We start from the raw sequence: 26,254 nt of genomic DNA, 5'->3' as shown, positions 1-26,254 counted from the left end.
GGCACCGGTTTGTTATGTGCAGATGCCGTCACTCGACTAAGCGTAACGCGGCTCATTTATTGAGACCAATGGCGAAATAAATCGTCAGATCATCGACACACATAGAGAGGCATTATCTCGCTACCGAAAATATCAGCAGGTAGGTAAAAAGAGGTTATACAGCTTTCTACAAAAGTAGAACTTTTCACTCACACTCTGTCCTAATAATAACCTAACTCAAACTCATCGTGCCGAGAATCAGATTGGGTTAGGTTTTCTTATGAATAGCATTTCACACACGCAGTCACGAAGAAAATAAGGCGGGTTCCTTTGGCGGACGTGTTTCGTCCCGTTCTGCGCCGTCGATATGAGAGCCATCTTGAGAATGTACGTTGCTATAGATGTTTCCTGCGTCCGTGATGTGTATGCCGTTGAGTGAAAAGTATAAATATAGTCGACGCCGTAGATTTCCAGCATAGATTGTCACACTTTAAAGTGAGCGCCGTTGCTCTCTGATGTGCGCTAAAGGATCTCGAATGCGATTGGTTGTAAATTCAAGATGGCCGTCATACAGCAGGTCACGTGATTAGTTCTCAAAGATAGTTGCGTGTGAAGCAGGAACCAGGAACACACCTTACACGAAACAAGTGCATCATTCACGCATGGCACATACACCCTAACCTAGTAATAACCTAACTCAGATCCATCGTGACGACCAGTGACGACACTCAGATTAGGTTAGGTTTTCTCACAAGCGGTGTACACATGCCTCAGTAAAGCCGCGTGACTTCGTGTAATTCAAATACGTACCGCAATCAAAGTAATTCGATTTAGAAAGCTTCGGAATATGGCGGAAGATGAGCAGGAGCTGGATTCCTCAGAACTTGGAACGCAGGATTAGTGAGTTGTGCTTAATATTTGACGTTGGCAGCGTGAGAAACCGTTATTTTACAACTAGCCTGCATAACCTGTTAAAACCGTTTCCGCAGCTGGGACAAGACTTATTCCCTGGAAATAAACAATTTTAAGCACCACGGCGACGTTGGGGAAGTTTGGTTCGGAGAGGACAGTGCTCTGAGAATAGTCAGGTAACTCGGAGTTTGTGTTATTCGTTTCTTCTCTTCGATCGCTGCGTTATTTCTAAGCTTTGCAATTTTCTCCAGGTGGCTAAGTACCAAGCCTGAGCTAGTCGCGAGCACAGACAGGATAATCGACCTCGGCTGCGGCAACGGGATGATGCTGGTCGAGCTGCACGACGAGGGGTTCACCAACTTGACGGGAGTCGATTACTCGCAGAACGCAATTGACCTGGCTTCCCAAGTCCTGAGAGATAAAAGCCGTTCACACATAACGCTGCAGACCTTTGACATCCTGGAGAATGACATAGCGGATCTTGGATCGACCTTCAGAGTTGCTCACGATAAGGGAACTTATGACGCAGTTAGTTTGAATCCCGATAATCCTAAGGAGAAGAGGGAGAAGTATATAAAGAATGTCAAGGAAATGCTCGATCCTCAGGGTATTTTAATCATCACTTCGTGCAACTGGACCGAAGATGAGCTAATTAACCATTTCAAGATCTGTAAGCGTTACACGCGGTGCAAGAATCGCAACATAAAACTCGTAAACGTGTTTTCTAATGTTTCTACTTTTGATTGTTCCAGATTTCGAACTACTTCACAGCATTCCTACACCATCGTTCCGATTTGCTGGACAAACCGGAAACTTGATCAGTTCTTTAGTATTTAGAAAAAGGTGACCGAATTTATTGTAGAGAAAAATTGCTACGTTTTCATAACTGTTAATAAGGTCCTGGGAATAGAAAAGTATACAGTGAAATATTTACACCTCATAGATTATGTAATTTAAGAATTGTTCTTTTTCTATCCAACGCATGTTCTGATCTGACTTATCAACCACAAATCTGTTTTGTATAAACGAATCTATAAAGTTTTGTATAAAGGATCTATTTCTCACAATGTTCTTGACAAGATTCTATCAGCAATTGAAAACCCATTGAAATTCTTATTTAAGGTATTATTTTTATTCAGCTTTTAATTGTGCGCAAAACATGAATCAATCTTAAAACGATATGTATAACAAATTAAGAAATCGTTATATAGTGCGTATTTGTCGTGATGCGTAGGATGTACGTATACACACTCTGTACTATAATATAATTGTTACACATACAAACTTTACAAAATACGCTATCAACTTATGGGTATCGTACAGTAAGTATACATGCAATATGCCGGTATAATGTATTCATGTATATTTTAGATTATAGGTATATTTTAGAATATTTGTAAAGTATAAGTAGGTCTTTGTATTAGACTAGTGCAGCCAATTTTTTTCATACAATACTCAATATATAAGGCATTCTTGGCGTATATGCGGCAGAATAGTCAGTTGCAATTACAGTATAATTATCTTGGTAAATATTCATTGCTCGCAATTATAATATAATCAAAGATTAGGCTTTAAAACCGCGTGATTATTTATATATTATAGGCACGCGTTTAAATTTCACATCATTAATGGAACGATTTAAATTTCAAACGGAAAGGCACGCTTGCATTTTTTCTTTTTTCTTTTTTTTTTATTATTCTCTACAATCACGTATTAGTTTGTTCGTTTCTCTCTTCCTTACGTACAATTAGTTATTCTTTGAAGTATACTTATTTTTGTCACTCGCTTGTACAATCTGCATTTGCTTAGAATCGTTGATTAGAATGGCTTGTCCGTCGAGTTATACAACATCGTCCAAGATCATTTTGATTAGAAAATATAATTGAGAAGCCGGGGTAATTCACTGAAATTTTTAAAGAAAAGTTTCAAAGCGTTCCTATAAATTGAGCAGATTCATTATCGTAATTTGTTGTTGCATAATTTGATTGTATACCGAAGATTAACGCTAATCATACTCGCAGAAGTTTAGATCGAACGTACAGATAAATATACGTGTGTGATATTTAATATAGAAGCAAATTGTATGTACGCATGTCTGTAAATCACAAAGGACAAATGATGATTAATCTTTCGATACTTATCTGTCGGACATTTGGTAAAGACCGCGTAAGTGTTACAATAACTGTCACCAAATTACGACACGAGTCATCAATCTCCATGCATTGGCGTTCATAGATCAATTTCAAGGTGTCTACGGAATAGGCACTATTACATACATGTATAGGATATATTCGCGGAATATATGCGATGAATAGAATATTTTCAAAAAATTTCAAGTCTGTGCCACGTTATTATATATATATATAATCATTGAATTATATCTACAATATAGGTATATGTATGTAAGGTAAATGATAGCCGAGTACAAAATGATGATTAAATACATACAGTTGTATAATAAATCGCCAAAACTCTGCCACCGTTAGTCAAAAATATCGAGCTGAATTACTTTTACGTTTCAATTGATAAATATTTTTTACCCATAACGAAATCAATGACGACCGTTATTTGGTACTAGCACCTAATTCGAACTACCGCAGATATAAATAATCCCGGTATTATACGTGTTTGCTGAAATCGGTTCAGTATAAATTTTACATGTAAGGAACACTGATTGAGAGTAAATTCCTTATTGCGTGTTGCCGGTTATTTTTGACTGACCGTGGTTTAATGTCTCCGATATTTTTCACCCGTACGACGCAGTTTTCTTCAGGGCACACTCGTCGATAGAGAATCCGCGTAGACTCGCCGTTAATGACTCTGCTGCGGTTAATTACAGGAAAATGTATTTCCCCGAAAGAGTAACCGCAGCTAGGATCGTTGCGAGGGAAATTCGCAGGATCGGTGAACTACCTGCAATTTTCCATAAAAAATGGTGTCGGTAAATTTTGTCGAAAGATTGGAAGGAAATGGATGGAAGCAAAATTCGTTGGCGTCTCTTAATTCACAATAATTAAAGAAACAACGTTCAACTTCAAAAACAATAATACCGAAAACCTTGCGAGACTAATTTATCCCGGAAAAAGTCAGGGAATTATTATGGGCCATAGGTAAAAACGTCCTTTTTTTTTATAAACTGCTTTCAAACTTTAGATATGCTTCGTATATTCAGTTGAGCTAACGTTCGGAAATGGTATTTCTTCAGTTTCTAATTATACGTGTGAAACGAAGCAATACTGTGTGTTTTTAGATAGAAATTTATACGTTCAAGGTGGACAACATCCGGAGCTTTCGTACATAAAAGCTGCCTGACATTACTTAAGTTTGGTGAGAAAACGTCAGGGAATCCGGAATTATTTTCATGGGAAAAGTGAGGGAACTTTATTTGAGCAAAATTATTACCACCTCCGGCAATAATCAATTGTACGACAAACAACGATCTAATTAATCTTTACCGCTGCACAAACGCTGGGCGTTTTCAACGTAGCCGAGCTTGCAGAGACAACGTTTTTCCGGCATCGTGCTGTTTCCTTGGGAGCAGTGAGCGCCCTTGATGCACTCCGAGTCCTCGTTGCACGGGGTTCTTGCCACTAGGAAAATAGTTTTTTATCCTTAAATTTCTCGATTTAGTTGGAGGAAAAAAACGGCTAATGAAACGTGTATTTTTTTCTATCCTGCCTACAATCAATAGGGACACGAATTAATTAGGCATAAGCACGCGAATAACTTTACTCGAGTTGTTATTATACACACCGAAAATGGTGTGTTATATATTATATGTGGGTGTAATAATACATTTATTCCCAGGAACAATTGGGGCGCGTGCTAGTGGCAAATTTATAACTCATTCGGCACGAGAGATTGTATAATCGTTCAATAATTATTGGCACTGCAATATATCGCCGTTTATGCGATTGCATTTCGCACATCCGCGGCCCGAGTTCTACAAATACATTATATAGGTGAAATCTTTTAATTCGCGTTGAAACTGTGAAGAATAGTTCAACTTTACGACGTTAAGTAGTAAACGTCAAAGTTTCAACTTATCTGTCAACAGTTTTAGAATCTAAATCCGAATTCACGAATCAAATTTTGCAAAAATCATTTAATACTTTGGTACGATGTACAGACCCGCGTGGATATCGCTGATCGATAAACTCCAGCTGAAAATTCAATTTTTACAACACTGAGATTTTCAGGATTATTTCGGCACGTTTTCACTGCAATTTCTATGCTTCAAGAGGGTAAATCTTACGCTTTAACACGTTGGTACAGGCGCCGTTGATCGGGGCTGAATAATCAGCGCAAAGACAGCGAGTGTGTCCATCCCGCTGATCCGAAAGGCAACTTGTGTTCTGGATCGCCGCACAATCGGACTCGAGCTTGCAGAGGCGTGATTTTCCAACTGAAAAAAAATGTCATTGATTTTGAATGTCACGCGTTTCGAGTGTCTAAGAAGCTGGAAATTGGACAAGTTTAAGAAATCAACAAAAGTCTGCACATATGAATCCCTGAAACTCGAGTTTAGAAATATTTGCACAGCTAGGAATTAGACAAATTTTTCAAACGGTTATTAAAAGAATTATTCATCATTATTCGTTTAAAAAATTTATCTCCCAGTTCACTGCAGAGTAGGCTTGACCCTGTTCCAATTTAGGTGCAATGTATGGGAACTTGGAAATAAAAGCTGACCCCGTTTTATTGCTCATATCAGATCGATTAAATCTTGGAAAAAGTTTTCAACAAATGTCTGAGAAAGAATTAACGGGGGGGTCGGTTGCAGCGCGATTGGGTAAGTCGTGTTTTTTTAACGCCAGGGAGACACGCTCGGTTTGAAACCCTCTTGACCCACATAAATAGTACATTTGGTCGTGGAAGTATGGAATTACCTGATTCATGGCGAGTCTAGCCACGCTAGTTCGGCACAGCGCTTACCTTTCTTATTGTTATAATTATTATTCGAGACATAGTTTGACTTTGATAGACGGGACGCATAGAGTCAGCCCCTCAAGTTCCTACAAAATTCATAAACGTGTGATTAGAGCGGGAAATGTTTTACTTCCGATGCGGGAAAAGCCCGCTTTTATTATTCCTAATGGCGAAATCATTATTCAAGTGCCACGTTTAAGAAACGCGTTCCCATTTTCTTTCAAGCTACGGTTAAATAATTCAGTCGCTATACCTGGAAGAAATCACACTCGTCGAATGAAAATCTGTATTCAATTTTCGATTTCTGGCAACGGAAGTCTAATCGGACGCTCGCTTTCGCGGCATCAATTAATTATTACACAGTCGTCGGGCAATTAATTAGCGACTATGAATCACGACGGGTATAAAAATACCGGCCACCGCATAAACCGTGAGCCTAAAACAATTATATGTCCCAGTCTCGTTATGCTGTTTCATATTTGCAACTTCGTGAAACGGCTAGCGTGAGCTCAAATTATTATACACCAGACCTGCGTAATACGTCGGGAGAAAGGATAAGGTCGCATAAGGTACGAGGTATAGTAAAACGCTCGTGTATTATACGATCCGACGATAATCACGATGGTGCCCTGAATTTCATTTTCATTTTTCGCTTTACTTACTTCAATTGACACGTCTTCAAAGCTGCGGTTTCACCGCCAACGTCTGTGGGTGTACAATTTTTCTATAACCTTTTCAGATTTCGCTCCAAACTCGAATTGGCACTATTGTACGATATTTTTCGCTGTAATAGTCGTCGAGAGCTTGAAAATAGATTTTTTCGCAGCGAAAAACGCCCGTGCTCAATGTCACTTAGAATAAATAATTCGACGAGGTTTTGCGAAGTTGTAAGTTTACGCCGACATTCCGGTGAAAATTAAAGTCCGAGTTTCCAAAGTCAAAAATCGCAGTGTAAATCAAAGATAATCTCAAAGTTCTGAAATTAAATTCTGGCAGAAATGCAAACCTTTCGATAAAACGCGTTTCTTTTATTTTTTTATTTTTTTTTTTTAACACAAAATTTACAATCACCGACCATTTTGCAGATGAATAATGAGCATTTCATCATTCTTGTTTAAATTAATGGATCGTACTTAGACGGAAAGGCTGTTCCGCAAAAAAACTAGAAGTTCAGGGGAAAATAAATTTCAGAATTGCAGGGAAGACTAGATCAAACTTTATTCGGTGTGGCTGACCGAACGCGACCTTTTCTACTTGCAGCTCGGCGATCGGCGAACGGCGCTGATCACGATTTGTGTCGATCTTTTCAAGTTCTTGGTTTCGCGTGTCAATTAGTAGTGAGCAGCCCGCATCGTCGACTTGGGAAATCATTAGGCTCAGCTTAGAGAAAGTTAAAGCGAAGAGGAACGAGTCGTTTATGCCTGCCTGTCACGCCAACCAGGAGCTTTATAATTTATCGGGTCCCGAAATTCGCCAAGGCGATCCCGATTATCATACATTCCAGGGTAACCTGCTCGCCGCAAACCTGCAGGTAACTATCTGCGTCGCGTCACTTCCTTTTCCACCTTTTTGCGTGCCTCCTGTGTAAGCAAACCGATTTGAAACTTAATTTAATTGTAGTTGATTTGCCTGCAAAAGGAATCGGCGGAAAATAAATATTTCCATCTCTGTTAATTCCTTGCCTTTTCGAGTCATTTTCAAAGAATAGAATGGAAACGAAAACTTTGACACGATATAAAAATCGTCGCGCAGCTGCGGCCTGTGGTGTAATTTTTTTTTTTTTTTTTTTTCAATTTCACCTCATCTCATCAAGTTAATTTGAAATAAAAAATGTGATTGTAAAAACCTTAATGATATTAAATACGCCCATCTTGAAGTGAATAATTGTATTTTCTGCCACCAGATATTATAAAGTCTCGGATACGATACGCCGTAAATCCCGATTGCGATGAAAGCTCTGCCTGCACTGCAGCCATTCGGCTAAACTCAGTTTATAACCGCATGGAACAAACGTGATTCAAGTCCGTCCGGCCGAGTTGCAGAGTACGTGATTACCAAATGGATGATAATTCGCTAATTAAGCACCTTGTTTATTTCAAAATGCAGGACACGCTTGTCTAGCATTTCACTATAATTATATAATATACAGAACACACCCTTGCATGTCTGTCAGGTAATTTTTCTTAGTGCAGAAGAATGTTGCTGCGTTATGCATATTGCCTTTACATTCTCAAGGGAATGAGACACGCTTTTTAGTAATAATATTCTCATTACTGTTATTATTATTGTTATTGTTGCTGTTGTTGTTGTTGTTCTTATCATCGTCATCATCGCATCACGCGAGATTTTTAAACCGGAAGGTCGCCCGCCGGGAATATAAGCTCACTCAGTGCGATGAGGTGAAAAAAAATAATTATGTCCCTGGTGCATTTATTTATTTACGTGCGTACGTGTATATATGTACTCGCCTAGGTATACGTTACTCCATCATTCTGCTAAACCTCAGCTGCTATGAACGTGCATTATACATTATCTTGTAACTATGTTTTACAGTAATTTCCGTTGTATAGAATTAGCATGGAAATTTGAGAAAAATTCATGGGTAACAGTGTCACTGCCGGCGTTTGTCGTGAGGGAAATTAATGTCAGCTGCTGGTATATTAATATAATCGAGCGAATTGTGATCAATGGTGTTTCATCCCGACGTTAATTTACTTTGGAAAGTCGATCTTTTCTGCCAATCGTTTAGTAAAAATAAAAAAATGCGGTTTTGTTGAAATTTTCCGTCATTGGCATGCACGAAAATGGATCGAAAGTCAAGCTTGAAGCGATGTTTTGTATTATAATAGGAACAGGGACCGCAATTATCGTTCGTAGCTACCTGTCTTCGGTAAAAATTCTGATGCGGAGAACGTTCGGTTCTGTAATTCGTACATGAATGGCGTTTCTGTTGAAACGGTACAGTGATACTACGGTTATACTGGTCCGAATGTTTTGTTTCGTATATCCGCTAATCACCCGAGAAACCAGGATTATAGTTGTCGTGAGAAAGCATATCAGTGCAACGGAAGCTGGAATTGAAACCGCCAGAAACAAATCTCGAAAGAATAATAACTTCGACGATAACAGTTGAATGATAATGATGAAGGAATCTTACCTGGAGTAGGCTGTGGCGGTGGATTTTGGTTCTGGTTCTGAGGGTTGGTTTTGCCAAAGGTAGTGAGAGCACTGATGGTCGGCGTCATGATGAGGCCCAAAATTGGCAGGATAATAAAAATCTGGATCCCCGTTGTGTCCCTCATGGCGTGGGCTCGATATTTCGATAAATATACGCTCGACTCGCCTACCGGTTGAGAAACGGAATGAATAAGAATCCAGAAGAACGACACGGTCGTCAAAGGATTGAAAAAAATGACCCAAAGCAAATGAAGACACCACCACAAAAGGATGAGAGAGGAACCGCGCACACTTTTGGTTTATAAAAATTCCGAATTTGCGAAACTGCCGAGGATTTTCAATGCGATCCGTTGACCGACGAAAAAATTGTATTCGTGCGAACTATCGAGCCTCCCTCGTTCCTCGCGGGTTGAACTCGGTAATTTCTCGACTGCGTGACGCCAAGAAGCCGTCCCACCTTATATGCCCTTTTCAGCCACCCCCTCCAGCTGCTCGCAAGTTTTACCCCACCATGCACCCGAATCGTAGCCACGAAACATGGCCAAGGCACCTTTGCCCCCCCCCCACTTTCGATTACCGCAGGGAGGATTTTGTCGAAACGCTTTTGAGCCACCCGAGTATTCCACCCTTTTATCCCTAAGGAGAAAAGGCGAGCCAACGACCCGCGGGATCTGATTTCCGGCGGAAACTCCTGCCGATACAATTCTCTGCGTGAACCGGCTCGATTTCCTAGAGATTTTATTCTTCCTTCCTGCGAATAAGAACGTTGCGGGACGACGCGACGGGAAGAACGAGGATAATAGCAGGAGGGTCGACGAACGTTTTTATCGGAAATCGCGTTACGTTCCTATAATTCAATTTTACCTACCCGACCGAGGATAAAACGGGGTTGCGTACAGAGAAAAAGCTCCGAATCGACCGACGTTTGGAAAATCTGTGAAGCGTCGCCATCGGAATACGTCGGTCGTCCTTCGATCATTTGGAACAAACTACAACTCCTGGAATACGGAACATTTCACGCGACGAATCACATCAAGAAAGAGAGAAACAGGAGCTTCCATCGATTTCGAATTCTTATCGGTATGTACGATTAACGGTAAAGCTTTATTCGATGGCGGTTAGAGAAAGGTGAGCAAACGATATCGATCACTGTCTACATGTACAAAAAAGTACTATGCAGGTTTTTTTTTTTTTTCTTGTTCCTTTTTTCAGTTCAACAGCATCAATCAAGTCGATATCGAGGGTTAAATAAAAAAAATTTTAAAAATAGTCGCCCCATAGCCGAATGAATTAGGCGTACGTCGTACACTTTGCGATATTCCGAGGTGTTAAGGATCGATCCTTGAGTATAATAACAACCGCTGTAACATCGAGTTCAACCTATTGAGATTCCGGATTCCCGATAACGATACAATGGGGGGCAATCGCGACGCCCCGTGAATCTCGACGTCACGCCAACGGCTACGTCACGACGGTGCGACGGAGTCCGGCATCACGAACCGTGTCGTCGAATATACGTGTTACTACACCAGGGCATTTAGTCCTGTTCGTGCAAGGCGAAGGGGCGAGAGGGGACCGATCGTAGAGTCCGAACGATGACGTCAAGTCCGACGAGTTTACCGGAACGCGGCTTGATGGCCGAAATCGATATCTTTTCATTACTTTTATTACGGTGTATTCGTACGTCGAACGTTTGCAGAATTTGTGTGTTTTTAAGCTACGAACATCTTTTACAAAGTACAAAAACTAAAATTACTGGAATTATAAACGAAAATTTATGCAGCGATGTTTCGTTTGAAATTGCTTCAAGGCGGTTGTAAGTCTGGTAGATTTGTGCGATTTTGATTAGCGAGGAAAAAAAAAAAATTTGTTCCAGTGACTTTGTAGAAATGAGTATTACGATCGATTGAAATTAATCATCGTAGAGTGGAATCAAACGAACTTACTGGATTTTTCACAGCTTTGAATCGCTTTTTAAACGAAGCATCGATATGTCTATAAGCTGTTGTCTCAAATTCCAATATATTCTGTTTCTGTCTTTTTGAAGGGACCTTCGTAGCTTTCGAATATAACAATTTGACAAATACTCGAGCTACGTCGATTATCTTGTGATAAACTTGATAAAAAGTATCGATTTTCGTTCAACCGACCTCCTTAAGCTTGGAAGCATCGGGGAAGATACGAACTAAGTATCAAGTATCGGCGACAGGCTTCCCGGCGGTAAAACACCCGGAGGAAGGTCGTAAATCGTTTAACCTTTCGTGCCGAACCGATGTCTGTCTGCTGCTTCCCGCTCAGCCGCAATCTCCGCAATTTGTTTTAGCATAAGAGGGTTAATTCCGCACTTAACTCCTCCTCCTGTCCTCTAACCCTCGCCCATCCCCCGCAGATTTTAATTGCCGCGTCGTTCGACAGTGAACCGACCCTCTGGAATTACGGCAAAGACGTTGCGATCGAAAATGCCAGAGGTACCGGGGAGCACTGGAATCGTATATTTGAAACAGCGTAATGGCCCTTGTTTATATTCAGCTTGTAAACTGCATGCATTACAAAACTGCAGAATAATACGAACTTCACCCGGAAAACCTTCTTGGCTTAAGGCGGCGCTGCACTTGCGTTTAAGCTCTGATTTCTCCATCGTCTAGCAATAAAGCTGACCGAACGCATTTACTAGCAATTATTCACACGTTTTCCAGTATGAGAACGACAATCAAGCAAGAAGCAAAATATTCGACAACCGTAACGAGGGTATGTTCAGTGCAGTGCGTCGTCAAGAATGGGATTCGCATGTAATACCTGTCAAAACGTAGTAATTAAAAGTCAAACTATTGAGGATGTAATTAAAAAACTGAAACGACGTTCAATCTTCGTGAATCGAAGTGTGTTCGTCGGACAGGTTTTATTATAAATTTCAAACAGTCTATCGTACCAATTATTAAGTCTCAAAGCAGCGATAAGTATGTTGAAAATGTGTCGGAATGTGGATTAACCGCGGAAATATATGAATAGCTGCGATTTTCTGTCGGCGAAGATAAGAAGTGCCAATGGAATTTCCCCACATCTGAGAACGAAGCCCCCGATGTATGTCATTGAAAATTTAACGATTTTGTGTACAAGATGTTGATGGTCCACATGCTCGTGATTAAAAAATCCCGCCAATGTTGCAAACTGATACGGTAAATCAGCAAGCTTTTTTCCACGCATGAAACACGTGATCGCCGATGTATAAGCGAGGAACAGTGTGTACGTGTAAGTCGAGGTATTTAATGTGTGGATTGACGGATAGATTGTGAGTTGATGTTGAGCTATACGGTACGAGTCGCATAATTACTCGGGTGACCTTTGCGAACTCTTTCTTTTGCGCCTCTGATATGCATAAATATTACGTCGAGATATATCTTCCTTTCTTAGTCAACAACAGCCCGATAATGCGGGCTAACATTGCAACGAGCTCGTAAAACACATATCTTTATATGCATATCTGTGTTATGCTCGCTTCTTGTTTATTAAACGTATAGATCGAAACGCCGAGGCGTAAAAAGAATTACTGTAACATTTCTGATTGTAATACGAAGAGCTTACGCAACGACGAGGAAGGGTCAGGGACACCGAAAATTATCGACGCCCGAGAATCGAACGTTATTAAAAACGCGCTATGAATGAATTTCTTACGCTTTCGGTCAATATTTTATTACAGTTTAGATCGTATACATCTTCGCTCGATATATTCTGCTTAACGTTATTATTTACTTTAAACTTAGGTACATGTCATACGTATACACATAATAGATATAAATTAAATAACAGATAGTTGACAGAAACTTTCAGTGCAGTATTCAAGATATTCGTACATCGACTCGGTCGGATGGAAACAGAGCCTAAAATTATACGCTCGACAAAGCTGACTTACAATCGGTACGAAAAGTCCTTGACTGAGTTGAACTCGAATGACGTTGTGCATGATTATTTACGCCGAAATCGGCGCGATGCGTGTCGCTCGCAAGGTTTATCCAGGATACTGTCCTCAGCCTTGGTTCCTCAGTATCTATAACCGTAGTCGTTGGCTTCCTCGGACGCAGGAAACTCCTTCGACACGTAGTCGTCGGTCACTTCGTTAAGTCTGAGATACCGTTCGTGCAACCGATCGATGTGAGCCGAGACGGCTTCCATCCGTTTGTAAAAGTCGTCTAATTCTGCTTCGAGGACGGGTTTCACCGGCCCAGAGGCCACGGAGACAAGGTCGTGGAGTGCGCTGGTCTCCTCGTCAATCGTTTTCCGCATTTCACCCATCAGCCTGGCTGACTTTTCCGGTGACGAATGCGACTCGTCTAGTCTCCCTGAAACATACCGAGGGTACACGAGACTTAAGATCGTCATGGAAACACCTCGACAGGCATGAACCGTTCGCTGTTCGTTCCTTCTCAGCAACAGTTACGAATGAATATCTGGCTCACCGTTTACCGGTGAAGTGGAAATGGAGCGTTTCACCATTGGGTAATCGGAAAATCTGTCGTAAGAGCCGTAATCGTCCCATGCGTTCTGTTCCGGTCCAAACATCTCGCGGAGCGCTTTGATGATTTCTTCATCTTTGTTGGATGATGCTGAAACATTGGTCAGGAAAGTGCTTATTGAAGCGTGGATTTTGGTCTTTGGTAAATGGCGTTTGAGATAATTGAGTGTTTGATGTTTACAGGACTATTCCAGGTTCGGTTAGAACAGCGTACAAGGTTCACTGAATCTCACCAAAGGATTCTGAAGTCAGTTTTAGTGGGATCAATTGCTTTTCGATTCAACGAAGTCAGAATCAACCCAGAGGTAAAAGGTGCGAATAAACGAGATAAACTTGGGTCCTTGAGTACATACCGACAAGTGTGTGGATTGGTACTGCAAAAAAATAAAATTGACTTACCGGTTTCCAAAAAGGATTGCATAAGATCGGAGCGAAACCGATTGTCGCTGAAGTAGTTCTTAGCATCATCGTTCCGTATTTCCCACAGGTTTTGGAGATTATTACCTTTTGGAGGATCACCTCCCCCGTCGGTTGTTTGAACAGTATTCTCGGATCCGGTTGGCTCGTTCGGATTCTCATCGGTAGAATCTTCCTGGTCAAGTCCAACGGGACCTGTCGCAACGGTGACTGGTGGTTTCGTATCAGAGAGAACAAAATCTTCCAAGTTGTCGCGTCCGTCCCACGTGTCAAAGCAGGCTACACAGATCGAATCCGATTCCTGATTTAGAGGCTCCGTAACTTCTTTTTTCGCTTCCATGGTTTCCGGTGTCACCCTCGGCTCCTCAATGGTCCCTTTTGCACTTTCGAACTCTTCCATCGAGTAATAATCGTTGTAGTCTTCGTAGGAGTCTTCGTACGCATAATCGTCGAAGCTGTCCTCCTCTAACACTGTATCTATTCCGTCGTCGTCATCGATTTCCTCGTGCTTTTGGTTCGACATGTCCAGAAACAATTTCATCCAGTCGTCCGTCGTTGGTAATCGAAATTTGTCGGGTTTTTCGGTGGGATTCTCAATCCCCGCATCAGCCGAGACGGCGGTGCTTCTGTCTTTTTCAGGAATCTGACCCACCACGCTCGGGTCTATTGGCGAAGCGATTTTGTCCCATATGGGTAAGGAATTAGGATCCTCTATTTCCGTTTTTCTAGCAATCGATTCGATTTTCTCGAGCAGCCGTTCGAAACTCTCCTCCTGGTATAAATTCAGATTTCTCAGTGCTTCCTCAAACAGTTTCAAGGAGTCGGACGTTTCGTCGACCCAATCGCCGGATGTCTTCACACCGGTTTCTTCGAAAATCTGTTCCTCTTTCCTCTCTTCGCTCGATTGAGAATTTTTCGCGTCCTGATTAGTTTCATCGGAAAAAGACGTGGTTGTAGGCTCAGGGCTTGGAATGAGAAAATCCGAGTCCTTCCTTGAAACTGATACATTTTCAATATTCTCCTCAGATATTTCCATCGCCCGGATTTCGGCGTCGGTTATCAAGTACTCGGTTCGAATCGCCTGCTGAAGTTCATAGGCCACAATCCCAACGAGCGCGATAGTGAGGAGGATGAAAGAGAACGTCAAGCACTTCGACACCCTCGACTCATAGCTTGAAACCGAGACGAATTGCTGATCCTTCGATTTCTTCTGCCATGCTAACCCGTCCTCAAGGACCAATAAGTTGTCTGCGCATCAATCAATCGAAAATAATTAATTAACCGCAAGAGAAATGAAGACCGATTAAACTTATCGCTAAGTTGATTCAATAAAAAAAAGCTCGTTAATTTCGAACTCTAGCAATCGTCTGTCAAACGCAAAATTGCAGATCTTATGGGCGTGTAGCCGCAAATAGAGTATCCAATATTGTTTGCCGGGAATGAGAAATGCATTCAGATATGTAAATTGAATGCAACGAGCCGGCGAATCGAGTATATTGTATATTCGTATCGGATTAGATTTGCACGGTTGATACGGGCAGCTCAAAAAAAAAAATCCGCTAGCTATATTCCGGGTATACAGTTTCTGTATCACGGGTAAATCACGTTCAGTTTGTATGAAAATCCTTTACACTTATGATCAATGAGTAATTTCCATTTCACAGCGCAAAATGATCTCTCATGAAATGCATTGAAAAAAATAATTTTGACAGCTTTCTTCGACTTTAAACGAACCGGCAGGTAACGATCACGATTGAATCCCAAGCATGCGTGTGATTTTATCGAACAGTGCAAACTCACCAGAACTTTTCTGACTCGGCTCCATGTTCTTCCTCGAATGATCACTTGTAAACTGTAGAGTATGGCTGGCTGAGCAAGCAAGGAAGGATTCTCAAGATGGGCGCCACCTCGACCCGACGGCGTTTCGTTACTAAAATACGGGTAAAGAGAGGAGACTGGAAATAAATTAAAACGAAGAAATCTCGAGCCGAGAAGCGGTTTGTAGTGTTTGATACCGCGATAGCGACACAAGGTTACGGGTCACCGCGTATCGTCCCGTTAAAAGAAGCTCGCGAATTGACAACTGTGATCGAAGTATGCGGCGCCTGCATCGATCAAGCCGCTTTTAAGCATCCGACTATCACTTTTGATCCCGCGTTAGTTTCGACGCCGATCGTTTTCCCCGAAATTCCCTCTGGATTATCTGTTTCGACAAGTTTTTTCCGCTATTCCGCCTATCTTCGAAGCTTGTTGACGTAAACAGTGACCAAATAAATGTCGGTTCCTCGTTATCGGTTCACAACATGCTTCGACGATTAAAGTGCATCTGGTTACTAAGTTTCTCTGATTATCATTCGGAGTTTTTTAAACTCGAATTATTTTCGACTCTCACACGAGAATTCAATCGGACTTGGTTGTTGCTTTTTTTCACGCAAAGGCAAAGGTCTGCGGTTAAAGTATGTTCGTCGAAAACAAGCTTCGCGATAGCTGCTGCGTGCGTTCTTCGAAAAGTGCGTAAATGCGAACCCGCCGTTCACATTCCGCCTGCTTGTACAATCTTCCAGTAAGAAGGATCCGTCTTCCGAGTCTGTTTATGGCGTTTGGTATTCGGAAAAACACCGCAGTCGGAGGAAATATAATATGTGTTACACCTATCCCGACTTACGGGGCGTGGAAATATCACAAGAAAAGAGAAATGACACATCCACCGCTGTTTATCGCGGTTAATCACGCCGATGGACGGATACGCGCATGGGTATGTCTATACTTACATTGCACAAACTTGCTGAACATTGCGTGAAACGGAATATCTGATATGCAGGGAAAATTGCGTCTAAACCACGTACGAACACTTTTTATTTTCTTTTATCAACGAGAGAACAAGATAATACAGAATATATGTATAACGCGTAAAATGGCTAATATATACGTTACTTGTCCAGTCAACTGAAACGTGTGAATGCTAATTCGACTTAAAAGTTATGCCAACATACAATATGCACTCTTGAGATAATATTCCTTATGATTGTTATGATTATCATTATTATTATCGTTGTTTTTGTTATTATTATTATCATCATTAATACTAGAACTAGTTCATGTTTACGAAACAAGTACAACAATATTACAGTCAGACTGTTGAATACGGAGCTAGTTGGAAATTTTAAATGAAAAACAATTTAATAATAATTGTGTAATTAGCCTGGCGACCATTAAGCGGTAAACAAAATTCTTTTATCAGTGGTCAGAGCGACGTTATCGACCCTTGATTAGCTTTTTGCATGGACTCTAAGCCGCCGATATTCTTCCATAATTTTTCAGCTCAATTCGACATCTCCCTCTCCGATTCGTCTTTTCTATTATTTCATCCTTCCTTATCGCTAGTTACTAGAATTCGTAGCGTTTAATCCAAGGTTTCTTCCTTCTCGACTTTTGGCGGGTTGAATTCAAACGATGCGAAATCGGGCATGTCATCCGGAATATTCGCGAAACGAGCATCATCGATCCCGTTTCCCACAGGGCCTAGAGAAAAGATAATAGAGCGGAAAATCCCATCGCTCATTTTACGAGTATCATTGTCTGATATGGAATTCTGAACTTCCGTCTGTCCACTTCCATTTTCCGTGGCAACTGGTCCGGTGATCTCGTCACGTACGATTGTTATTTTCAATTGAATCTGGGAGTTATCGTAATGTTTATCGAATCGATTGAAAAACGAAAACGGATCGGAACGGAAAAATAATTGCGAATTGTCAAACGGCGTCTCTCCGTGAGACGCGTCTTCTTCCGGCTGCGTAATTGCCTCGGTTTCCAAAACATTCTTCAACACGTCCGAGGTTGGCGCCCGCGCCGATTCGACGAGTGCCGACGTCTTGGCGTGATAATTTGACCATAGCAAATATCCCATTGTCATGATTATGAAGATCAGGGCAACGGCGAAGAAGTACTTGAGATATTTCACCAACTTCCTTTCGAACGCCACCAGCTCTTCGAACTCCAAGTCTTTCTTCTTCGACGCCGACGCGTGTCGCTCCTCGGGTTCCATCAGCTTTCCTGCGCACCGACAGACTCAGATTGAGAAAATATTCCGGATGGGTGTGGAAAGTGAGAAACTGTCAGGAATAGAAGAGACTCGAAGAAAAATAGGCTTGCGGTATAGAACTCACCGTATTTGTTTTGACCCTTCTCCATATCGATCATCAATCGATGCGCAATGGATTTACAATCCACACCTTTTTCCATGTTCACCATAATAGGCGACTACGGTGTTGAACCGTCAATTTTCACCGTGTCGATATCGATTTTTAATTATATATTCAAATCGGATTTTCAGCTCCGATGATTTACGTTGAACTTTTCCACTGCGAAGCACAAGTACAACTGTTTCCACAGGCCTGTTTCTGCCTGGTTTAATACGATACGACTGTTTCCCGTAGCGTGCGATAAAAATTATAATGACGTAAATGCGGTTCCATTTCACCGTCACATTCTTAAACAAAAACCTTTGTTTCGTGCGGTTTGTGTTTACGGTTCGGTCACGAGCTTGTATCTTACAAATAGATACGCGATGATGGCTCGCTCAAAGGGAACATTTGACACCGACGTTGACCACCGTCAATCACGTCGTGAAACAAGTATTTCGGTAAAATCGGATGATCGAAATCTTCGGAGCTAGAATTCACGATCGATTTTATTTATCGCGAATTGAGAATATATTGATTAAATTCAGCAACGAGGCGGCTGCTCGTTGTTAATTCAGCTGACGTAGTTTTCATTGAACACGAGTTTTGTCAAGGCATTGCGGTAACCGCGTGTTCGTTTCTCAAAACATAACAACGAGTATCGTTTTCTCAGACGTCGTAAGTCGTATCTACCAACGATATGCCAGACCGTAGATTGCAGCTTTTGTATTAATCAAATTCCTTGTTCCCGCTGTTAAAAAATAACCACCGCTCGTTAAAAATATTTACAATCCTGGCGTATGGTGTGCTGAGAAAGTCGATAAATTTCACAACCTGGGGTACAGTCTTGGCCTTGTCGAGAACAGCTCTGCCGAGTGTGTAAAAATCAGAATGTATCACGAAGCTGCTCTATTTTTGGAATCATGGCCTTTCTTCGTGATCACATCGGAATTGGACAGATTATAGCTGACGTTACGACCGTGACTGCTGATTCGCGAGGGTGGTTTCTCGCCTCTTGGGAATTCCAGGGATACGAGTGATAAAGACACGCTCAAGATTTTATCATTCTCCAGTCGTTTATCGCTGCTGTATGGATACGAATTCGCAGTATATTCACAGCGGTTGATACCACGATTTTTTGTTGTGATTCCAAAGTGTCTGCGACGCCGAGTAGCCGAAAAAAAGTTACAAATGTATTCGGAGATAAAACGGTTTATGCTCTTCCGAAAACCGTACAATTGTTGTTTTTCTCACCAATGATTCGGTTGTGTTGTAAGCCCATCCTAATAACTGCTCAACCTACATTAACCTTTGCAAATAAAGGTTTTTCGCCACTTTGATCAAACGTATTTTAAATGCAAGGTCTGACAATATATTATCTTATTGCGGTAACCAATTAATCCATTAGTTTGGTGAACTTTATATAAGGCTAGTAAACTAAACGAATCAATATAATTAAATCTATCAAAGGCCTTTTGGTTGCTTTATTCATATTACAAAAGAATATTATTTCACTAAATTCACTAATTCATCAATAGTGAAATTTTTACCGAAATAAATATGTTTTATTCGATTAAATTTATTTTCAATCTCAGAGTAATTATTCGATTTGTTATGGTTATTTGGACGAAAAATTAAATCCTCTCGAAATAAATTTGCGTCCAGAAACAGGTTTTGTCTATAAACCTAAAAGTTTTATCTCAGAACATGCCTATCTTAATACGATTTACTCAGTGTCAAAGGAATTCTACCGATTGTGAAACTGAGGCGGATGTTGACGTTTTTTTTCCCCAAAACGGTTGCGAATTTCAGTTGACCGGGTCACTGCATCTGCCAGCGAAACGAAATCTACATACATCGGTTAAAAGCTTCGCATTACATGTATTACAAACAAACAAGTAAGCTGTAATCTCATGAAACTCATGTAAACGCGATATAATCACTTCCAAAGTACATTAAAAGTTTCCAGAATTCTTATCGTTTTGAAAATCGAACGGCGTCGCCCAGGACTTCCGATCCTTCTCCTGGATTCCAATTGCAAGGACTCTGATCGACGGTCGTGCACAAACTCGCCATGAACGCTACGGACATTTTCGGGGATTAGATTATCCGAGACGACAAAAGCCACGCCAATATCAGCCCAGCTGTATCGGGGTTATTTGTATCTGATACCGGCGCAGGTGGCTGACCGCGTGTGCAATTCGTGTGATAATAAATCGGTTTGATATACGCTTATCTGCGGGCAGTAGAACATAAGAATTAGTTGATCACCCGAACCCATTCCAGCCGGTGAATCTGGAGCGCCTCGTGGCCCGATAATCTCAATATGTGGCTGCGTTCTCACGTCTCGGTGTTCCTCATCTTATTTCTGGAGTCCTTGCTGCTGCTCAATGGTTTGTAAATTTCAATATCGTTGTACTCGCGATTTCCATTAACTAAGATCAGGAGAAGCGTGTGTGAAAAATCTTTCACCCTGACCTTATTTCGGCAGGAAATCTTTCGGCGAGTCTCTGATTCGCCAGTTTACCGCGATCTCTGATGATTCGCCAAGGGATTCGAATCGTGTAAAAATTCAATGCGCGATCGTTTTCGAGGTCTTAATTTTATTCAACAGCGCAAATTTGAGTTTCATAAAAATTCATGTCCATGGCGAATCCCCCCCGACGATCGTTTCCCCCGTTACGCAATTTTTCCTTACGTTCCTTCACTCTCTTTCTCGCTCTTTACGTGCGATTCTCGTTCCTCGTTCCGTCTTTCACGATAAATCACAAGGCACCGGGTGGTGTATTAGTTATTAGATGATATTCATCAGTTTTCTGGTTTCCGACACGCAACCGGCTGTCTGTTTCGTGCAGTGCTCAATCCCTTCGTGACTCGGGCCTTTGGACTGAAACATTCGTCGCGACACGATGCTCCGTTTCATCGTCCGCACACCTCTGCTTTTTTAAACGTCCCTCAATCGCGTCACCATACCTAATATCCATGCCCGTACACTTCTCCGGTCTCATGTTTCTGTCGCCTTTTTCTATTTCGTGTTTGCACGAACGCCTTCGACTCGCGTGCCACCCGATTCGCGTCGTTTCAACAATTCAATCAGAGTGTTGAAAATTCTGACAAATCTAGCTGCATCAAGTTTGGGGAATTTTCCATAATTTCTCCGAGAATATCTCGGTCCGCGTTTTATATCGATAAAAAAAAAATTTCACGCAGGCAGTATTACAGGCCTGGTCATGGATACGGTTTGAATTTTGATCACCAATCAAAACTGACCCACTATTAATCTCTTAATTAGATACGAAGCCAGAAATTGCTGATCGTGACACAACTCCACCTGTCAATCGATGAGATTATTAACTTGTAATATAATGTTTCATGCCGATTACGAGAAACACCTGCACGTCTTTCATGTGTACGCCTCTATCTCGAAATAATTATACGCGGCTAACTGACACAACGATTACGGCAAAGGTGTCATTCTTATCGAGTCGATCCGACTTACTTACCTTGGTTCATAAACTGCTCTCCGTTACCCTTGCTCGAAAATCGCCAAAGTACATCTGACTGGAAACTTAATTCGTCGCTGTTCCCAAATTGGACAACTTGCAATTACATCGGTTACAAAAAGCAACAGAGTTCAGTCCGTCCTGCGATCGACTAATCAGAACAAAGACGTTCCCATTGTTGGGACACAGAGAATGATTCGAAATCGGCATGATTCGAAAGCTACTACACCATGCTCCGATTTCCAGGATCCGTGTCCAGCGCGAGCTCGGATTCTGGTCTTGAATCATCACTTCTGAGCAGAGTGTCTACATGGGACTGTTCGTCGGACACTGACTGCACGATTTCTAACAGCTCCTGCGTCGACGGTTACTGTGAATGCGCGGGTGGCTACATGTACAACGCGAACATGACGTCCTGCATTCTGGGTAAGAACCCGATCAGTATCGCCTCGAACCGTTAACGAATCTTTGCCAATTCCCTCAAGTCGCGACAGCCTACGGCGACTCGTGTACCGAGATACTTCAGTGCAGCACCTATCTTCTGACCGGTGGAGTCTGCGAGGATTCGGTCTGCACGTGCGGTGACGGCTACCACTACATTCATGGAAGGTGTTACGCCTCTTCCGGTGAGCCACTTTCCCAATTGACCAACAATTCCCATCTATCATGCTCGGGTTCTATGCGTTGTTTCGTTCTAAGGACTGGGTGAGGCTTGCGAGGCCGACGTCAACTGCTACGTTAACGCCGACAACGAGGCAACATCCTGCGTCGACGGCGTCTGCGTTTGTAGCGACGGTTTCTACCAGCGGGAATATCGTACCTGTCGTCGCGGGGGTTACTGTGAGTTTTACTGACGAATTATTTACCGGGTTACCGACATCATCACCGAGTCCTAAAATCCTTTCTTTCGATCTCCCCCAGCCGAGGGTGACGAGTGCGCCGTGGATATCGACTGTCAGTTCGAGAACGGCGTCTGCAACAGCAGCTACGTTTGCACCTACGATACAACGGTCAATACGACGACAACCAGACTGGATGTCGAGGGTCGCGTCACCAGGAGTCTGGGCCGTGACGACGAGAATGCCAGTAAGCATGGTTTCCGTACTTTGTTCGTAGTCCTTGAATTGACCTCAAGAACTCGTAACGAGCCTTCGAGACGAGTTCAACGGTTCGAGAAACGATAATTCTTCTTATCAATCCGGCAGCGGTTGGCACCGAATGCGTGTCAAACGACAATTGCTCAACCCTTGCAAACTCGAAATGCGGTGCGGCTGGTACCTGCATCTGCAACAGAGCCTACTTCGCTTCCAGCGACTTGAGCACCTGCGTACCAGGTCAGTATACCCATTATTAACGATCCCGACGTCTCGGCGTTCGCTTTTCCTGCTGCGCAAAATGTTGGCAGTTTACAATCGATGGAGGGAGAGTTTAAATCACGACGTTACAGTAACTTTACCAAACCTTATCGATGTTTTACCTTCTTTGCGACGAGTCCAGAAATCGGCGAAGAGTGCAGCGACGACGATGACGTGACGATCACGAATTCTCTTTGCCGCAACGGTACCTGGAGTTGCGGTTACTCCACAGTGACTTCGCTAACTCAGAAGATATGCAGAAAAAGTGAGTTGTTGTGTTATTTTTCGGTGCTTTGCCCGTTGTTCACGATAATCTGACCCTGCTCCGCGCTCTTGTTATAAATAACGAAAAAATTCTTGCAGCTACCAAAGTCTACAACTATTCTTGCCTGTGGGACGAACAGTGCTACATATTCGGTCCCGACGCTTCCTGCCAAAGTAAACGCTGTCTCTGTGACGAAGGCTCTCACTGGGTTGAGGAAGAGCTTTTTTGCTGGGTGAACAAGGGCATTGGCGAGTCTTGCCAGGCCGACGAAGACTGCTACGTTGAAGATCTCGACGTCGAGTTGTCCTGCTCGAACTCTGTATGCACTTGTCCCAACGGAACCAGTGCCAACTCGGACAACACGCTCTGCAAAAGTGACAACGCAGGTCAGTGGCTCTCTCTGATTACACAGGTTTGCAAAAAAATATTTCATGTCAGCCGCATGGGATCTTTTTGGTAAATATCATTTTATCGAGAGTGCCGAATCCAAAAATGACTTTTTTTGCAAAATAAAAGGTGTTTGGGTAAACAAGCAGGAGAATAATGAAAAAAAAAATACACGATTTCATCACAATTAACTGAACAATATTTCTTGCAAGATTAAACGAACAATTTCTTCGCGAAATGTACTTAACATTCCGTGTTCATTGTTATTGCTCATGAAAACTTTTCTTCTTCTCTTTGATATTTTTCCGAACACGTTTTCGGTTTCCATTTTCTGTTTCCCTGTTTGTATTCATTCTCGAGTCTCACTCTAATACAAACAAATAGAAAGTAAGAAGTCACTTTGGCATAGAATTTTTATAATCAAGAATAGGATATCAGATTTCGAGTTGAACGGGAGTTTAACTCTACGTGAAACTACAAACACAAGTTCAAGAAAAAACCTGACGTGATGGTATTTTTTTGGTATTTTTCCCGGTTTCAGTGAGTAGAAATCTATAAGAAACAGTGTAAAAAATTTTTATCCCATTTCCATTTTCTTTTCCTATTTCACAATGTTTTCTTTAGAACTCGGCGATGTTTGCGAAGAGGACAGTGACTGCACGGCGGCCAACTCGGTTTGCGTCGATTTGGTATGCACTTGTCCCGACTACTATTACGAGGTTGACGAAGCTTGTGCGGCAGGTAAGAATCAGCTCTTTACTTTGCCCGATGACGAAGGTCGGAAGGTTTCACCATGAACGTATACTTTTTTCAAGGGATAAACGCGACCTGCTCTTCCGACAGCGATTGTTCCGTGGCAAACTCGACGTGCACCGATGACTTGGTCTGTGCTTGCGGTGACGACTTCGTGTCAGATGAGAGCACTTCTTGTTTACCAGGTGATAAAATTATTATACTTGGAGCAGTTTTTCTAGCAAGAGAGAATTCTGTCCTTTCGTCGAGACACTGAGAATTCTATTTAAGCTTGTTTCTTGACCTGGGAAACAGAGTTCGACTTTTAACCGTTTATCTCGAATCAGTGGCAACCTACGGCGAATCTTGCGAATCGGACATCCAGTGTTCGACCACCCTGAGCAACACCTATTGCGCAGTCGTCACATCGACGACTGATGCCGAAGAGACAAACACAACGAGTTGCGACTGTGAATCCGACTACCATTACAGCTACGGAGCATGCTACCTCAAATCAGGTGAGTCGTACCCTTCTCAAAAGCGGTTCCGTAGAAATTGGTTCGAAAATCCTCACTGACTTTCTGTTCCATCTTCGACAGCGATTGGAGACAGTTGTTCAACCCTGGCTGACTGCTACGTGGAAACTGGATCGGAATACGTTGTCTGCCGTAGCGGAGTTTGCGCTTGTACCTGGGACGCTACCGCAAGTTCTACGACAGCTTGCGTTATAAGCACAAGTGAGTATTCGAAGAAGGTATGAATTTCCAGCGACGAGGGCTGGCGTGCGTTTCTTTCGTCGTCGTGTTTGATACCAGTTTCTGCACGTGCACGTTAATTGCTACGTTCATTTTGTATCGCAAACGAAGAACGACAAGGATCGGCGGGAACCCAGCACACCGTGCAGGCGTATCAACGACGTGTCGCTACGTAGATTACAACTTTTGAATTCATTTCAATTAATCACCGGGTCCTACATCGCTGCGCAGTCTAGCTCTGTGCAACAATCGTAATCACCTGAAACTTGGCTCACGCAATCTTTAACGCTGCATTCGTCTCCCAAGTCAGCTCGCTTGTAACTAAACCCGTTCCGCCGTCGTTCTTCAATCGACTATTTCAACCGACTGTCCGTGCCGAAGGGTTCGGTTTAAAGAACTTCTCTTCGCTTGAAAGGAAATTTCCATCACATTTATCGACTCGGTGTTTTTCCACCCTCCGCTATGACCAAGCTTGCCTCATAAGCCTACTTCGGGTCCTACGACCCCGGCAAAAATTCTGGACACCCGTTTTACTTCTAATTATTTATCGTCTCTAGCCCGGAAGTCCGATTGCCATCAGCGGTCGGCACACTTATTGCAATTCCCTCTTCATCTTGCTCGCTCTGCCAGCCCCAGCGTAGAAAGTTGTACACCTACTTTTTAGCCACCCCTCGACTCTCTTCGAGTGGGAAATATTCGCGGGTCCAAGTCACGCCCCGAGCCCACGCGACTCCGTTGCCCCACGTGTATTGACCCCCCTACTTTTGGTTGAAAAAGAAATTAGATACGGCCAACAAACCGTCGGGAGAACGAGCGAAAAGCAACTCTCGAAAAGAGGGAACACTCCAGACGGTCAATGACCGGGCAAAATAAAACGCATTGGGCAAAATTTAGTTAACGTACCTTCAGCCACACTCAGCACGATTATCGATCTTCATATTTTCATTAATATCTCTTTTCTACAGGTGACGCGGCTTCCTTCTTCCTGTCCACCTGGCTGGGTCTGATTCTACTCAGCGTTAAAATTTGTCTAGTCTGATCAACGCTGACGACTGCTATCGTCTTAAATAAGGACACACATTCTGCGTGCTGGCAGCCGATGTTGAATATTTCATAACTGATTGTCGAATAATAATCACTTGCTATTTGTTA

The 26,254-nt window shown here is 42.4% G+C and overlaps 4 protein-coding genes across 8 annotated transcripts; 2 read left to right on the top strand and 2 right to left on the bottom strand.

The window, feature by feature from the left end:
• Positions 1–2: 2 nt before the first annotated feature.
• Positions 3–3,208, top strand: LOC107227062 (EEF1A lysine methyltransferase 2). 2 transcript variants are annotated; one of them, XM_015668094.2, is made up of 5 exons: positions 3–139; positions 814–879; positions 969–1,067; positions 1,143–1,561; positions 1,644–3,208. In XM_015668094.2, exons 2-5 carry the CDS (start codon positions 827–829, stop codon positions 1,736–1,738), a joined length of 666 nt encoding a protein of 221 aa, XP_015523580.1. In that variant the 5' UTR covers positions 3–139; positions 814–826; the 3' UTR covers positions 1,739–3,208. The 2 variants fall into 2 exon arrangements, with proteins under 2 accessions (XP_015523580.1, XP_015523579.1); XM_015668093.2 differs by lacking the exon at positions 3–139 and having other exon boundaries at positions 723–879.
• LOC107227063 lies at positions 2,497–23,178 on the bottom strand. The gene is made up of 5 exons (XM_015668096.2): positions 23,086–23,178; positions 8,978–9,163; positions 5,147–5,296; positions 4,347–4,481; positions 2,497–3,804 (listed from the first exon to the last, which is right to left on the bottom strand). Exons 2-5 carry the CDS (start codon positions 9,120–9,122, stop codon positions 3,725–3,727), a joined length of 510 nt encoding a protein of 169 aa, XP_015523582.1. The 5' UTR covers positions 9,123–9,163; positions 23,086–23,178; the 3' UTR covers positions 2,497–3,724.
• Positions 12,658–18,314, bottom strand: LOC107227069. 3 transcript variants are annotated; one of them, XM_015668109.2, is made up of 6 exons: positions 18,091–18,314; positions 16,696–17,977; positions 15,725–15,854; positions 14,012–15,172; positions 13,452–13,598; positions 12,658–13,334 (listed from the first exon to the last, which is right to left on the bottom strand). In XM_015668109.2, exons 3-6 carry the CDS (start codon positions 15,747–15,749, stop codon positions 13,036–13,038), a joined length of 1,632 nt encoding a protein of 543 aa, XP_015523595.2. In that variant the 5' UTR covers positions 15,750–15,854; positions 16,696–17,977; positions 18,091–18,314; the 3' UTR covers positions 12,658–13,035. The 3 variants fall into 3 exon arrangements, with proteins under 3 accessions (XP_015523595.2, XP_046600080.1, XP_015523593.2); XM_046744124.1 differs by having other exon boundaries at positions 13,907–15,172; positions 18,091–18,313; XM_015668107.2 differs by lacking the exons at positions 16,696–17,977; positions 18,091–18,314 and having other exon boundaries at positions 13,907–15,172; positions 15,725–15,996.
• Positions 16,538–26,254, top strand: LOC107227068 (prion-like-(Q/N-rich) domain-bearing protein 25). 2 transcript variants are annotated; one of them, XM_015668106.2, is made up of 13 exons: positions 16,538–16,679; positions 21,855–22,034; positions 22,094–22,234; positions 22,308–22,448; positions 22,530–22,694; positions 22,814–22,942; positions 23,106–23,228; positions 23,327–23,614; positions 24,240–24,356; positions 24,431–24,553; positions 24,695–24,865; positions 24,947–25,084; positions 26,068–26,254. In XM_015668106.2, exons 1-13 carry the CDS (start codon positions 16,676–16,678, stop codon positions 26,139–26,141), a joined length of 1,794 nt encoding a protein of 597 aa, XP_015523592.2. In that variant the 5' UTR covers positions 16,538–16,675; the 3' UTR covers positions 26,142–26,254. The 2 variants fall into 2 exon arrangements, with proteins under 2 accessions (XP_015523592.2, XP_015523591.2); XM_015668105.2 differs by lacking the exon at positions 16,538–16,679 and adding an exon at positions 20,234–20,498.

The sequence above is a fragment of the Neodiprion lecontei genome, chromosome 6, assembly GCF_021901455.1.
Source record: "Neodiprion lecontei isolate iyNeoLeco1 chromosome 6, iyNeoLeco1.1, whole genome shotgun sequence".
Classification (NCBI taxonomy): domain Eukaryota; kingdom Metazoa; phylum Arthropoda; class Insecta; order Hymenoptera; family Diprionidae; genus Neodiprion; species Neodiprion lecontei.
Note: the sequence above shows the minus strand (reverse complement) of the source record. Positions and strands in the feature narration are given on the sequence as shown.

What these genes read in the sequence shown, in the direction of transcription:
- LOC107227062 (XM_015668094.2), top strand. Translation starts at nt 827, where the DNA reads ATGGCGGAAGATGAGCAGGAGCTGGATTCCTCAGAACTTGGAACGCAG. An exon ending in GAACTTGGAACGCAGGATTA is followed by an intron (nt 880 to 968) that starts GTGAGTTGTGCT and finishes CCGTTTCCGCAG; the next exon opens with CTGGGACAAGACTTATTCCC. An exon ending in AATTAACCATTTCAAGATCT is followed by an intron (nt 1,562 to 1,643) that starts GTAAGCGTTACA and finishes TGATTGTTCCAG; the next exon opens with ATTTCGAACTACTTCACAGC.
- LOC107227063 (XM_015668096.2), bottom strand. Translation starts at nt 9,122, where the DNA reads ATGAGGGACACAACGGGGATCCAGATTTTTATTATCCTGCCAATTTTG. An exon ending in ACCGCCACAGCCTACTCCAG is followed by an intron (nt 5,297 to 8,977) that starts GTAAGATTCCTT and finishes ATTTTTTTTCAG; the next exon opens with TTGGAAAATCACGCCTCTGC. An exon ending in CTGTACCAACGTGTTAAAGC is followed by an intron (nt 4,482 to 5,146) that starts GTAAGATTTACC and finishes CTATTTTCCTAG; the next exon opens with TGGCAAGAACCCCGTGCAAC.
- LOC107227069 (XM_046744124.1), bottom strand. Translation starts at nt 15,749, where the DNA reads ATGGAGCCGAGTCAGAAAAGTTCTG. An exon ending in GCAATCCTTTTTGGAAACCG is followed by an intron (nt 13,599 to 13,906) that starts GTAAGTCAATTT and finishes CCAATGTTTCAG; the next exon opens with CATCATCCAACAAAGATGAA. An exon ending in TTCCACTTCACCGGTAAACG is followed by an intron (nt 13,335 to 13,451) that starts GTGAGCCAGATA and finishes GGTATGTTTCAG; the next exon opens with GGAGACTAGACGAGTCGCAT.
- LOC107227068 (XM_015668105.2), top strand. Translation starts at nt 20,432, where the DNA reads ATGTGGCTGCGTTCTCACGTCTCGGTGTTCCTCATCTTATTTCTGGAG. An exon ending in CCGTGACGACGAGAATGCCA is followed by an intron (nt 22,695 to 22,813) that starts GTAAGCATGGTT and finishes TCAATCCGGCAG; the next exon opens with CGGTTGGCACCGAATGCGTG. An exon ending in TGACGAAGCTTGTGCGGCAG is followed by an intron (nt 24,357 to 24,430) that starts GTAAGAATCAGC and finishes ACTTTTTTCAAG; the next exon opens with GGATAAACGCGACCTGCTCT.